Genomic DNA, 14,325 nt, shown 5'->3' with positions numbered 1-14,325 from the left:
AAGGTGTCTCTGCCCATGGCAGGGGGTGGAACTGGATGGGCTTTAAGGTCCCTTCCAACCCAAGCCACTCTGGGATTCCATGGTAAGATGAGGTTGGAAATGGTCTAAAGAGTGTAGTCAGGACAACACATAAAGCTTGAGAACAGGTAGAACTTGAGAACACATAACACTTGCTGCTAAAGGTGTTGGGCATCATGCAGAACCCAGCAAGCCCCAAGGGGGTCATGGCTGAGGGAGAGGGAGATGAGTATTAACACACCTTTGTGGCTTGAGAGGAGGCACTCCCAGTATTTGTGGGGCTTTGTCCTGGAGAGCTCAGCCCACACTGTGCCGTTACCTCCTGCTGAAGAGGGGGAGGTTCAGCAGTGCCAGAGCCACTTGGAACATCTGAGTGTGTGCGGGGAAGGAGCTGCTTCCCCCCCTGCCATGTGAGCGGCGGATGTGCAGCTGAAGTCTGTGCTAATGGTTCCAGATGTTTAGCTGAACACTTTCCCTCTGATGGAGCAGTTTAAGGAGGATAATAGAGTGTATAAGTAGGTTCATAATCTTGCAGCAGCACTTCCCGAGCTGCCGTGATTGGTGCTGTGCCTCTGGCTCCTGCAGCCCTAACCAGCCCAATTAGGCACCATTTCAGCATCGGTGGGTTTTTTTTAAATGCCTCTTCTTCCTGATTCCCAGCACTTCCCAAGGCTCCTGGGACACCAGTGGTGACAGAGACAACAGCAACAAGTATCACCATCACCTGGGACTCTGGAAACCCAGACCCCGTGTCCTACTATGTCATTGAGTACAAGTCCAAAAGCCAGGATGGCCCGTACCAGATCAAGGAGGACATCACGACCACGCGCTACAGCATCGGGGGGCTGAGCCCCAACTCGGAGTACGAGGTGTGGGTGTCTGCAGTGAACAGCATCGGGCAGGGGCCGCCCAGCGAGGCCGTGGTGACCCGCACGGGGGAGCAGGCCCCGGCCAGCGCCCCCCGCAACGTGCAGGGCAGGATGCTGAGCGGCACCACCATGATCATCCAGTGGGAAGAGCCGGTGGAGCCCAACGGGCAGATCCGTGGCTACCGCGTGTACTACACCATGGAGCCCGACCAGCCCGTCAGCAACTGGCAGAAGCACAACGTGGATGACAGCCTGCTGACCACCGTGGGCAGCCTGCTGGAGGACGAGACCTACACCGTGCGCGTGCTGGCCTTCACCTCCGTGGGCGACGGGCCCCTCTCCGACCCCATCCAGGTGAAGACGCAGCAGGGAGGTGAGCACCTGTCACTGCCCTGGGCTGCAGGAGGGAGAGGTGCTGTTCAGAGCTTTAGAGGAGATGCTGGGAAGATGTTCTTTATTCAGAGGGTGGGCAGACCCTGTCACAGATTGCCCAGAGAAACTGTTTCTGCCCCATCCCTGGAAGTGTTCAAGGCCAGGTTGGATGGGGCTTGGAGCAACCTGGGCTAGTGGAAGGTGTCCCTGCCCATGGCAGGGGTTGGGACTGGATGAGCTTTAAGGTTCCTTCCAACCAAAGCCTTTATATGATTCTAAGTGTCTGCAGGAGACCTTAAACCACTCACTGCCTGGACAGTGGTGATCCTTAACTCTCTCTAAAGGACCCAGAGATAAGTGGGGAATGAGCCTTATTTTGCCTTTTTCTGCAAGGGGGGCAAAACAAAGCCCTGAATGGCACAGCAGGTTTGCTGAGCTGCAGGTACAAGGTGTTCTATTAGAGATTGTCACTGCTTTTCAGTGCTTATGATGTGGGGTGCTGGTGAGGAAACCCTGCAGTCTCACGGGCTTCCTACTTCCAGAGTCTTGTAACACTGGGAATTAATGTGAAGGGCTGTACTCTGCACTGCCAAGAAAGAGACATATGATCCAGTGGGACACTTCATCTCCAGCACCTCTGGACATGCTGGAGTCCTGCAGTGGGATTTGACTCCACTGCTTTAGGGGCAGGACCTGCACACTCTGCAGTGTAGCATTTTGCTGCTGACATGCTCTTCCCACACAGGCTGTGAAGAAAACAGGGCAGGAGCCTTCTAATGAGCCAAGCTAATGTGTTTTCTCCTGTGTCTCATCTTGCCTCCTCTGCCCCTTTGGCTGCAGTTCCTGGGCAGCCGATGAACTTCCGAGCAGATGCCAAGACCGAGACGAGCATTGTGCTGTCATGGAGCCCTCCACGCCAGGAGATCATAGTGAAGTACGAGCTCCTCTATAAGGAGGGAGACCACAGCAAGGAGGTGAGTGCAGAGTTTGGCTGAGGAGCATCCCAGCCCCACCATTCCCTGGGCAGGCAGCGAGAGGGGCGCAGGGCAGATGTCTCAGGGCAGGGTTCACCTCTTGCTCCTTTTTGCTTGGTTTTATTTTTTCTCTTCCCCCCTTGCCCATCTCAGGTGCTGAAGAACTTCGAGCCAACAACGTCCTTCACCGTGGAAGGCCTGAAGCCCAACACTGAGTATGTGTTCCGGCTGGCAGCTCGCTCGGCTCTGGGGCTGGGGGCCTTCACCCCGGAGGTCCGAGAGCGCACCTTGCAGTCTAGTAGGTGTCTCTCCTTTTCCCACCCTTCTCCGAGGGGCCCACGGTCAGGGAGCCAGAGATGGAGGGCACAGGGGTACGGAGCTGGGCTGGGTGTTGGTGCTGCTGGGGGGTCGCCTGTGGGACCTGCTCCTTCTGCCTTTGCTGGTCCAGGTGGCTGAGGTGTGAGTGAGGAGCAGAGCTGGGGCCTGGGGAGTGGTGGTGGGGGCCAGGTAGCACCATCACCTGGGTGGGAGCAGAGAGGGGCTCGTGGTGCTGAGCATGCCCAGGAGGGACGGGACCCACCAGCCTGTGCCCACACAGAGCGAGCACAGCCATGGGGAACGGGGCACAGGCAGTGGGGCAGGGAGATGGTGGGAATCAGGAGGGAGAGGAGAAGGGAAGGTGGTGTTCCCAAGTCCAGCGTGTTCACCAGCCTTTGGGAAGGCAGTCCTTGTGCTCCTTTCCATGAGCAGCTCCATGGCTGTGGGGTGGAAGATCTGCTGGCCCAGCGAGCACTGGGGATGGTCCCATTTGGGCTCCAGCAGCTCTGAGAGAGGAGTCATGTGGAGGCTGGGAGGGAGATATTGATGACACCAGGGTGGACTATGCAACCAAAACATGCTGGTTTTAGTTTAATGGATTGTCTCCCTTTGCTGTTGCCCCGGGGACAATAACCCTGGATGGCAATATTTCAACCTGGGCTTTTCACAGATCTTTGCTTTTAAATGAGGTGTTTTTTCACTGCATGAGTGGCTGTGGCAGCTGTTCTTTGTGTTTTCTGTCTCCTCTCATCTCTACTAAATCACTCCGCTGCAGTTTGGAGTAGCCGGGAGCAGAACTAACTCAGAAATGGCTCTGGTCACCAGTGTGAGGAGGGAGAGCACCCACTCCCATCCCTCAGAGTCCCTAACAAGGGGGAGCAGCAGGCTCTGAGCTGGGCTTTTGAATTGTCACATCCTGCTGTCTCTCTGCCCTTCTCCTCTTTCTGTCCCCTGAGGAGTGGGAAGAAAGGGGAGTCTGTTTCTGCATAGACAGAATTCCTCACTGGGGCTTTCTCAGGCCTCCACTCTATTCACAAATTTTTGTTTTCTTCTTCCTTCAAGTGTTTTTCCCCTTTTTTCCTTCTCTTTTTTTCTCCATACTCTCTCTACGTTTCATAGGAAAATCCTTTCCTGACTCTGCTGCACATCTGCTGGTTCTGATCCCAGTGTGGTACTGTCAGAGGGAACATCACTGTGGGATGGGGGAAATGAACAGAAAAGACCTGAAAAAAAAAAGTGTTAAACCTACACTCTGCTTCTGTTTTCCAAGGGGTTTCTCTCCTTGAGCTCTGTGTGCATGGGAGGAAAAGAGGGTCTGGGATTTGTACTTTCTGGTTCAATGAAACAGGCTGGAAGAGGGGTGTGGGAGCTGATGGCAGCAGGGCTTAGTGACACTGAAAATTTGCCTGTAAAGGGTGAGGAGAAGGGGATCTGGGAAAGGGGAAGGCTTTGGGGCTTTTTCTAACTTGGCACCTGCCCAAACCAGGGCCAGGTTTCTCTCTCTCTGTAGCTCAGCTTTCATAGGGAGAGTTTCCTTAATGTAACGCTCTTAAGAACCTCAGCTGGGAGCTGTCAGTGTGCTGTAACACGGTGAAACACTTTTTCCTGGCTGGCTGTTGGAGGAACGAGTCAATTCTCCCTGCTCCGGGTGACATCCTGCGGCTCACAGACCTTCTGGCTCGGGACAGGCTTTTGTGTCCTCCCTGCGCAGCTCCTTTTCCGTTCAGCTCCTCCTTGGCCCTCTCCATGCCTTTTCTTTCTTCTCTCTCTGCTCTCTGCTTGCCTTGCCTGCATGCTCTCAGCCTGATGAAGCAGCTCCCTGCTCTCTCTGTCTGTCCCTTGCTGGGTGATGTCACACCACGATGGCATCTTGTCCCTGGAATGCCACACCCTCCTCCCAGCCGCTCTCTGCTCTCCCTCCTGCATGTCTGAGCCCCCTGCACTGCACCCCTCCCTGCACCTCCTGTCAGGGTGGCTCCTCCTGAGCATCATAACCAAAGTAAAATCCATTAAACTAAAGGTAAAGTATCTTTTTCTTCTTGAAGTAGCTGGGTTTTAACTCTTCAAGTACCAGAGACGTAGCTTGTAAAACTAAGAGACTCTCATGGCTGGAAGAAGCTGGTTTGCCCTTTCTGACTAGCCATGACCTTCCCAGGGCTCCCTGGCAACTCTTCTGCTGAGAAATTTCAGAGTGAAAAGCATGGGCAGCAGACAGGGGTGGCAGGGTGGGAGCTGTGAGGCTGCATGTGCAGGTGTAGAGGAACAACAGGGCTTTCTTACCCTCTGTTCCTGCCTGAGAAAGGATGTTTCCCCCTTTCCCCCACCATTAGCTCTGCTCTCCTTCCCATTCCCCTTCCTCACAGTATATGAATGAAACTTATCCAAAGTCTATGGTACCTAAAGGGTTAAAAAACATGATATTGTACAAGGTCAGTAAGGGTCATTCTTGTGGCTTGGACAGTCAACTTTAAAGCATGTAAAAGGTGCAGCTCAGGTGAGTAACTGGCTGGTCTCAAGCAGATTCACAAATACAGTCCACCCTGTCTCTGCAGGCTCACCCACTCGTGTGTGGCTCTGCACACACTCAGGGATGTCCTGGAGCCCGTGGGAGGGTGGGAAGGGATCCCAAAGTGCTGCTCTCCTGGTGAGAACAGGCAGAGGTGCTGCTCTCCTGGCTGGGGCTCCTGCCTGTGCTGTGGCTCCCTGGTGACAGCTGGGAACCCACAGCCCCCAGGATGGGCTGTGGCACTTGGCCTCCTGCAGCAGCTGCCCGGTTCTGGTGCTGTGCCCACGGCTCCAGGGGCACACAGGGTGGGCTGGATTGTGAAGGAAACAGTGCCATGAGCCCCCAGACACGTGCCCAGCGTCTGCCAGCACTGGGTGGCTCTTCTCATGCAGTGCTGCAGTCGATGAGAGTGACAGGAGGGGCCCGGGTGGCACCTGGGCCCTCTCCCCCATCACCCACCCACCCACCCAATGCCTCTTTGGCCAGAGAAAGTGCAACCCATCCCCCAGGAGGCCTCAGCCAGGGCCAATCCCAGGTCCTTGTGCTGGAGTGGAGGGTGAGTGAGCGAGCGCCGCGCAGCAGCTGCAGTGCAGTGACCCCTGGGCCAGCTGAGGCTGAACTCTGCTCACTGGGGCTTTCAGAATGAGGTTCAGGATGGAAGGGTAGGTCAGGTCAGACCCTCTCTGCAGTGGGTTTCTCGGCTGTGGTGGCTTTGGCTGGTCTGAGTAGGAAAGGTGGATTTGAATAGGACCAGCCTCTGATGGGGAGAGAAAAAGAAGGGAATGGCATCATGGCAGCAATGGGAGAGGGCTGAGTGTTTCCCTCCATACCCTGAAACACACTTGAGTTGGTTCTGAACTGTGGGAGGAGCAGTGACCTCAGTTCTGGAGAAGGTGCTGCATCAATCCCAGCAGCTGGAGAGAGCCCCAGGGATCCATCAGTGGGACTGTGCCTCCCTCCTCCCTGCTCTCTGTGCTGAAAGCTTAGCAGAGGAGAACAGATTGGGGTCCAAAATTGCCATTTCTGCAGTAGCTGGGGCTCTGCTGCCAAGGGGAGGACTCAGCAGGACTAACCATGGGCACAGTGGTGTTTTAAAAGCCAGTCATGTGCAGAAACCCACCAGGAGCTTGGTCTGGCCTCGTAGCTCAGTTCCTCATGTTCTCTTGTAAGAAAGTCTTATAAGTTAGCAGTTGAAGCATGGAAGGTAGGTAAACAGACTGGGAATGTTCTGGAAGGAGTCACTTTTTATATCAGTATTATTTTATTATTATGATTTCCTTTCCGATGTTTTTTTTTGTTTCAAATTATTGGCCTGATTTATGTTTTATTTTCCAGTTTGTTCCTTTTGGTTTTGTTCATTTGACATATTCTGTGTTATTTTGTGTGGCTGGCCACGGCTGGGGCACTCAGCCTCCTCTCTGGGAGTGCTGAGCAGAAGGAGGTCATTCTGCCAGATAAAGACAGCAGTAAAGCATAAAACCAGGAGGAGAACAGCCCAGATGTCCTGCTGGACAGAGGGCTCAGACTGCAGGGGAAGGATTGGCACTGCCCTTTCTGCCAGCCCTCTCCCAGCTTCCCTCTGTCTTATGGAGGAACATGGAGAGTCTGTGGCTCTCACTCAGTCAAACTGGGCCTAAAGATCTGCTTGTGACTCAGGATGGAGGTACAAGGGTTGAAAACAGCCATTCCTCAGTTAAAGAGCTTTTTGTTAATTAAAAAGCATCAGAGGAATGAGGAGTGGTGACCACCTTTTATCTGCTGCTTCTTCCAGGTGATGCCTGGTGGGCTGTAAGTTCACCCCAGTTTCTGGCAGTGTCTGCAGAGAGTTAAAATCTCTCTATTGCAGTTGGGTGAGATTGGATTTATAGATTTGCCTTGAAAGTGGATCACACTCTGCTTCCCTGGGCTGGTTTATTTGCATTAGGGATTGACAGGAGTGTGACCTAATGCCTGGAAGTGTCCAAGGCCAGGATGGACGGGGCTTGGAGCAAACTGGTCTAGGGGGAGGTGTCCCTGCCCATGGCAGGGAGTGGAATGGGATGAGCTTTGGGGCCCCTTCCACCTGAAACCATTCTCAGCTTCCAGAGCTTAGGTTGGAGTACAGAAGTGACAGACCCTTTGTCCAGACTTTGCCAAGATCTCAGACCTGTGGCATCTTCATTGGCAAATCCACATTTCCTGCAGCTCTCCTGTACCTCAGGCACAGCCCTGCACTGAGAGCTGTGGTTTGCACCTTCCCCACCTCCTGATCCCCCTTAGACAGGCGTCTGCTGCCACCCTGAGAAGGTGGCTGGGTAGGGTCACACTGCCCAAGGTGCCCTCCTGGGATGTTCAGAAACCCTCTGGTGCAGTTCAGGCAGTGGGAATTGGACCTGCTGCTGCTTAGGAAAATCCCACTGGTAGCAGAAAACCTCAGCAAACCTGCTGCTCCCCTCCTGCAAGTGTTTTCTCTAAAGCCTCCTCTCTGAACACACTGTGGGCTCATTGCTTGGCAGTGTCCTGGGCATTCCTACCGTGGGATTTGGCCTCCTCCAGTCTGTGGACAACTAATCACTTCCATCTGGAGGTACAAACTCTTAAATTTAAGCCTCCTGGCAAAAGATTTGCTTTTCTTACTTAATTTTCACAGATCCCTTCAAAGAAATTCAAGATCCCAGAGACTGAGGTTGGAAAAAAGTGCATTCTCAGCCAGGACAGGATTTGCCAGGCTGCTGTAAAACAGGGAGCCAAAGGAAAAGGCTTTTATAGGGTGCAGCTGGGCACTTAGTCTGTGCCAGGCAGGCAGCAGGACCCCTCTTGGCAAGCCCTGCTTGGTGCTTCAGTCCTTTGCTTTACACCATTTCAGTTTTGATGCCCCATTTAATTTCCGTTGGCTTTTTTTTTTTTTAAAAAAAACCCTTCTTCATTTCAAAAAAAAAAAAAAAAGACAACACCACAAAAAAGCTCTCTTCTCTTTTAATTTTATCTTCCTAAACCAAATTTTCGTACGTTTTATTTTAGATTTTTTCGTTATCATTTTCCTTTTTTTTTTTCTTTTATCTTTCCCATCTTTTGTTGTTTTTTTTCCCCCCTCCCTCCCCTCCTCTTCTCCCCTCTCCCCTCCTGCATTTTCCCCCCTCGTAGAGCCGTCTGCCCCCCCTCAAGACGTGAGGTGTGTCAGCACACGCTCCACCGCCATCCTGGTAAGTTGGCGGCCGCCGCCGGCCGAGAGCCAGAACGGCGTCCTGGCGGGATACAGCGTCTTGTACCGCGCGCTGGACGCGGAGGACTCGGAGCCCAGGGAGGTGAAGGGCATCCCCCCCAGCGCCAGCCACGTCCTGCTCGAGGCCCTGGAGAAGTGGACGGAGTACCGTGTCACCGTGGTGGCTCACACCGAGGTGGGGCCGGGCCCGGAGAGCTCCCCGGTCATCGTCCGCACGGATGAGGATGGTAATTGAGCTTCTGCTGGTTCTGCCCTGAGCCCCTGGAGGGGCTGTCCCCACGCCACTGAACCCTCCTCGTGGCTTTGGTGGGGTGAGAGCTCTGCTGCCAGCTCCCCTGAGCAAGCACTGGGGCTGGAGGGTTGTCCTGCTCTGCACCGGGACATTCCTTGGATTTCCGGAGGGCTGTGTTGACATCAAGCCCCTTGACTGCATCACTTGCCCTGCAAAGGTGCTTTTGCTGAGCCAGGATCAGCTGAGGCAGAAAGGCACCAGAATCAGAGCAGACCATGGCTGCAGATACTGGTTTTATAGAATCATAGTATGTCCCAAGCTGGAGGGGACCCACAAGGACCATCCAAGTCCAACTCCTGGTCCTGCACTGCACAGCCCCAGGAATCCCAACCAGTGCCTGAGATCACATGTTTTAAAAGATTAAGAGTTCTTCCCACACATTCCTTGTTACTGGCCCCTTTCTAGGTCAAAGTTTTGGTTAGTAGTAGGAAGGAGGAATCTGTTAAAGTTTCCAAAAACCATCAGGGACAACAGTTCAGTGGTGCCACTCAGGTACTTGAATTTCCCTGGTGTTTGTACTGTAAAATAAAACCAGGAAAAAACCTGAATGTGCATGAAAGGAGAGAAGCACCCTCACTGTGAGGGTAAGACCTCAGATAATACAGCTCAAGTACATATCATAAGGAAATCCCAAACTTCTCAGGTGTTCTTGCTCCATCCCAAATCAAAAGAATTAGAAAAAGCAACAGGTTTGTCCCCAGTGTTGGTTCTGTTCCTCTGAGCTTCTGCCCACACCCAAATGGACCCTGCTCAAAGAAAGTGGGGTTTTCTTGCAGATTAAGCTCTCATGCCCTGTATTATAGTTGTTGTTACTGTTGTTACTATTTTTTTAAAAATCAGCCCAAATTCCATCCAAGACATATCTGGTTTCCCGTCCTGAGATTGTGCAGTGGGTGTAACCACCAACCCACCTGCCCTGCCTGAAAGATGAGGGAGCTCCAAGGGCAAGTCGTGCTCCTGATCCTCTCCACCCTGACTTCCCACAGGCAGGACTGCAGCTTTCCTGCCTTGCTAGAAATTGTCTTTGCCCTTAGAATGTGATCTGGAACTATATGGTTCTTTCCATCTGAGCAAACTGGGCACAGAGGAGCCTGTGGAAGGATGGCTGGATGATGAGATGGGCCTGTTCCCTCCAGGTGTCTATGCCATGCAGATTAGGTCCTTCCAACCTTCCTCCCTGTTTCACTGGGAGGCTGGTGATGGATGATGGGATATCTAGTTGGTTAGGTCCCCCCCTCCTAGTTTGTTAGGTGTCCCCTCCCTGCTTTGGCAGGTGTCCCCTCTCTGGACTGGGAGGTGTCCCCTCCCTGCTTTGGCAGGTGTCCCCTCTCTGGACTGGGAGGTGTCCCCTCCCTGCTTTGGCAGGTGTCCCCTCTCTGGATTGGGAGGTGTCCCCTCTCTGGACTGGGAGGTGTCCCCTCCCAGCTTTGGCAGGTGTCCCCTCTCTGGATTGGGAGGTGTCCCCTCTCTGGTTTGGCAGGTGTCCCCTCTCTGGATTGGTAGCTGTTCCCTCCCTGATTTGGTAGGTCTCCCCCTCCTTGTATTTGTAGGTGTCCCCTCCCTGCTTTGGCAGGTGTCCCCTCTCTGGACTGGGAGGTGTCCCCTCTCTGGTTTGGCAGGTGTCCCCTCTCTGGATTGGGAGGTGTCCCCTCTCTGGTTTGGCAGGTGTCCCCTCTCTGGATTGGTAGCTGTTCCCTCCCTGATTTGGTAGGTCTCCCCCTCCTTGTATTTGTAGGTGTCCCCTCCCTGCTTTGGCAGGTGTCCCTTCCCCAGTTTGGTAGGTGTCCCCTCCCCGGTTTGACAGGTGTTCCCTCCCTGATTTGGTCTCCCCCTCCCTGTATTTGTAGGTGTCCCCTCCCTGGTTAGGGAGGTGTCCCCTCCTCTCAGGGCTGTAGTTCCAGCATGTGCATGTCCCGTAGGTGCAGCCAGAGGCTCCAGCCAGAACTCCCCAAGTGACTGTTGCCCCTTCCTTCCTTCCCTCCCTCGCAGTGCCCAGTGCCCCCCCTCGGAAGGTGGAGGTGGAGGTGCTCAACTCGACGGCCATCCAGGTGTTCTGGCGCTCGCCGGTGCCGAGCCGGCAGCACGGCCAGATCCGCGGGTACCAGGTGCACTACGTGCGCATGGAGAACGGGGAGGCGCGGGGGCTGCCCCACATCAAGGACGTCATGCTGGCCGATGCCCAGGTGAGGACTCTGCCCCTGCCCCTCCTGCCAGCCCTGGGGGGTGCTGGGGCCGCCCTGGCTCATCTCAATGAATGTAATGGTGGAGGAGGCAGATGAGAACCTGTGACAAGGTGTGTGTTGTGTCTCTGCAGTTCATTTGTGCTCCCAGGCAATAGTTACCTGGAAGAGTGTGAACTGCTGCCCCAGCACTGAACTAAAAACCCATCCATCCTCCCTGTGTCTGGGAATTCTTTAATTCAGGCAAAGGCCCCTCTGCAATCTACTAATTTCTCCCACTCTACTTCTTCCTTCATGCTGGCCTGGTAACTTCTGACCTTGTGTGGCTGCTTGCTCAGGGACTCCTTCCTCATGCTGTGTCTCTATCTTTCCCTCCTTTGCCCTCTTGTATTCTCACGTGCCAAACCTCTCTTGTTCTCTGCCCAGTGGGAAACAGATGACACTGCTGAATATGTAAGTAAAAAAGTAAAAATCCTCCAATTCTAGTTCTGTCCCTTCCCTTCTCCCATTTCCTGTTATGGTGTGATATTTTCCTTTTCCCTTTTTATTTTTCCTGCAGTGCCTGTGTGCCTGTTTTAGAGCCTGTTGATGGTGTTCCCATGCATTGTCCCCACCCTGTCACTGTGGTCTGTGACCCTCTGTGATCGTGCCATTCATCAGCACGCTGCATTCCCACAGGGTTTTCCCTTTGGCTCCAAAGGAAAAAATGGCTGTGCTGCTCCTCCCTGGGGAAGCAGATGGGACCTTGAATTTGGGACTGCCTTGATCATATCAGAAAACTAAACTGGTTTGAGTTGGAAGGGACCTTAAAGACTACCTTGTTCCACTCCCTGCAGTGGGCAGGGACACCTTCCACTGGACAGGGTGCCCAGCTGGGCTGGGCTGCAAACCTCTGTGTCTGGAAAAGACAGGCTGGGAAGCTGTGGGAATTCAGAATCCATGAGTCCTGAGCTGTCAGGACATAAACAAACACTTGGTGCCCAAAAGGGCCAAGATTCTTAGAAACTCCTGGATACAAAGCACTGAATCACTATTGGTGCTTTTACCTTTAAGTACCTTACAATCAGCCTGGCTGGTTGACTTTTGCTATTTCTGCTAAAATGATAAATGCTTTCCATAATCTTGCAGCTACAAAGCAGAAGGAGAAAGCATTTCCTCTTTGGAATGACAGGGTCCAGGACTAAAGTGACTGTGTCTCCTGGAGATTGCCAAGTGCCCTAGAGAAGTGAGAGGACTCCCTTTTTTATGATGGGGAAATTGAGTCTCATGAAAGGCAAACCCCTTTGCCTAAAATCTTAATAAAACTCAGTGGCAGGTGAGAAAGCAGATCAAGTTTTTGACTTCCAGAAGGCAGACCTGTCCTTGTATTCTACAGCTTCCAAACTCATTGATCAAAATCCCACAGTTCTGAAGTTCTGCTGTTCCTCTCCCTGCTCAGCTTTGGGGAAATAGTTATTTTCAGGACTAACAAGTTCTTCCTAAGTGCTGCCCTGAGATGTAATATCGAAAACACAAAGGGGCAGTGGGGGGTGAAAGGAGAGGAAAGCCATAAAAATGCACAATATTCCCATATCCCACCTTCCTGGGGCCTTGGGGAAAACCCTGCTGCATGTGCTGTCATTCTGGTTGTTTTAGCACGGGTGTTGTTTTCCAGCACAGCCCTTTGAAGGGCTGGACCCCTCCTGGGAGGGGCTGTTCTCTAGGCCAGTGTTCCAGCAGGAGCTCCTGGGGTGGGAGCTGGTGGGGCTGGCAGGGAGGGGCTGTTCTCCAGGCCAGTGTTCCAGCAGGAGCTCCTGGGGTGGGAGCTGGTGGGGCTGGCAGGGAGGGGCTGTTCTCCAGGCCAGTGTTCCAGCAGGAGCTCCTGGGGTGGGAGCTGGTGGGGCTGGCAGGGAGGGGCTGTTCTCCAGGCCAGTGTTCCAGCAGGAGCTCCTGGGGAGGGAGGCAGGAGTGGGAGCTGGTGGGGCTGGCAGGGAGGGGCTGGATTTGGAGGGAGCTTTGGTGTGGGAGCTGAACACATCGGCTGGCACTTTGTGTTTGAGCAATCCCTTCACTATTGTGAAGGCATTAAAAATATCTCTGAGGAGAGAAGAGAGTGGGTAATGGTGAAAAACATGTAATCTCCTTGAAACTGTGAGCCCTCCTCTGAGGCTGCACGGTGGAGAGGAGAAGCTTTGAAGGCAGCGACAGCGTTTGGATGCTGAAGTGGTTTGTGTGGAGACGGGGAGTGTGTGGGAGGCAGATCTGGAGGAGAACACCTCGAGCAGGGCCCTGCAGAGACAGGCTGTGTCCACAGAGCTGTGAGTGCCTCATCCTGTGGCTCTCACCCTCCTTGCCACCTCCCACAGCTCCTGTTGCCCCAGAGTGCCTTGTGCTTTCAGAGTCAGTGTTTTCCTGCATGAAAGAAAAGGGCTGAGACTCCTGCAAGGAGGAGAGATGTGCCCATGTGTGTAGACCTGGGTAGTGACAGGATTTTCCTTTGGAATCCCCCAAACAGGAGATGGTCATTGCTGGGCTCCAGCCTGAGACTGCCTATTCCATCACTGTCGCCGCCTACACCATGAAGGGAGATGGTGCTCGGAGCAAGCCCAAGGTGGTCACCACAAAGGGTGCAGGTGAGAGCCTTTCCTGAGCTCTTGGGATTCACCCCTTTCCTAAAGCCAAGAAGCTTCTTCTCCAGACTCCCCTTCTTTTCTCCCACTCCCTTCCTGAAGGACAGACTGGCAGCAAGTGCTGTGCTGCCCCGAGGGCAGAATCGGTTCTAGCAAGGCAGAAACCCCTTCACTCCTGACATGCAACCCTTACCAAATGCCACAATTTTGTGCCCAGTGCTGCAGAAAGCCCAGGCACACACCAGAGGCTGAACTGTAATCATTTGTAATCTCCTGTGCTATGGATTCAGTGCACCAGCAGCACAGACTCTGCCTGGTCTGGCACTGGAGAGCCTGTGTAGCTTTGGTGATGGCCCACACAGGCACACTGGGGACAGGAGAGCCAGAGCTCTGCTCTTGTGGTGGCAACTTCCAAAGATCTGAGGTGGTTTGTCCTCCCGCTCTCCTCATGTCTGAATATCCATCCCCTGTGCTCAGGACTAGCAGAGGGAGAAGCACTGACAGTATTGACCTTTCCTGGCTCACATTTCGGGGACCTGGGCCATGCCTGCACATCCCCAGGCTCATCCTGCCTTTGACCTTCCTGGCACAGTCCCTGCCAGCCTCAGTACAGACACTGGTGCCAAGCCAGGATGGCAGGGCCTGCACAGAGGGATGACAAAGGGCAACAGGGTGCCCCTTGCTCCCCCAAACAGTTGTGCTGCAGGCAGAAAGGACAGGCACACACATCACCTGCCCTCTCAGCATCTCAGGGTTCTGCTCTCATGACTCTGCTGAATGGAAGGCCTTTGTGCAGTGGAGGAAGACCTGGAGCTTTCCCTCACCCAGCCCATCTCTGGTTTACTGTGGTTACCTTCTTTCATCCCATTTTGCTCATGCTCTTTCTTTTGTTCCTGCTTCAAATGAGGGCCATTTCTGTCTGTAACTCCCCAGCCCTGGCAATCTGCTTGTTCACTTCTCAGTTCTGGGGCTGTTGTCTTCACCC

General features: G+C 53.6%; 1 protein-coding gene across 15 annotated transcripts in view; it reads left to right on the top strand.

Annotated features, from left to right (window-relative positions):
- The window catches only part of PTPRS (protein tyrosine phosphatase receptor type S), a 164,050-nt gene that overhangs the window by 117,140 nt on the left and 32,585 nt on the right, over window positions 1-14,325 (top strand). For 7 of the 15 annotated variants that reach the window (XM_071577997.1, XM_071577989.1, XM_071577992.1 and 4 more), the window contains 7 exons: window positions 679-1,260; window positions 2,100-2,233; window positions 2,387-2,531; window positions 8,181-8,486; window positions 10,541-10,734; window positions 11,158-11,184; window positions 13,226-13,343. In XM_071577997.1, coding sequence (XP_071434098.1) covers window positions 679-1,260; window positions 2,100-2,233; window positions 2,387-2,531; window positions 8,181-8,486; window positions 10,541-10,734; window positions 11,158-11,184; window positions 13,226-13,343 — 1,506 coding nt within the window. The remainder of the gene's footprint in view (window positions 1-678; window positions 1,261-2,099; window positions 2,234-2,386; window positions 2,532-8,180; window positions 8,487-10,540; window positions 10,735-11,157; window positions 11,185-13,225; window positions 13,344-14,325) is intronic. The other 8 variants (XM_071577994.1, XM_071577991.1, XM_071577993.1 and 5 more) reach the window with 2 other exon arrangements.

This window comes from Pithys albifrons, chromosome 27, assembly GCF_047495875.1.
Source record: "Pithys albifrons albifrons isolate INPA30051 chromosome 27, PitAlb_v1, whole genome shotgun sequence".
In the NCBI taxonomy this organism is placed as follows: Eukaryota; Metazoa; Chordata; class Aves; order Passeriformes; family Thamnophilidae; genus Pithys; species Pithys albifrons.
Note: the sequence above shows the minus strand (reverse complement) of the source record. Positions and strands in the feature narration are given on the sequence as shown.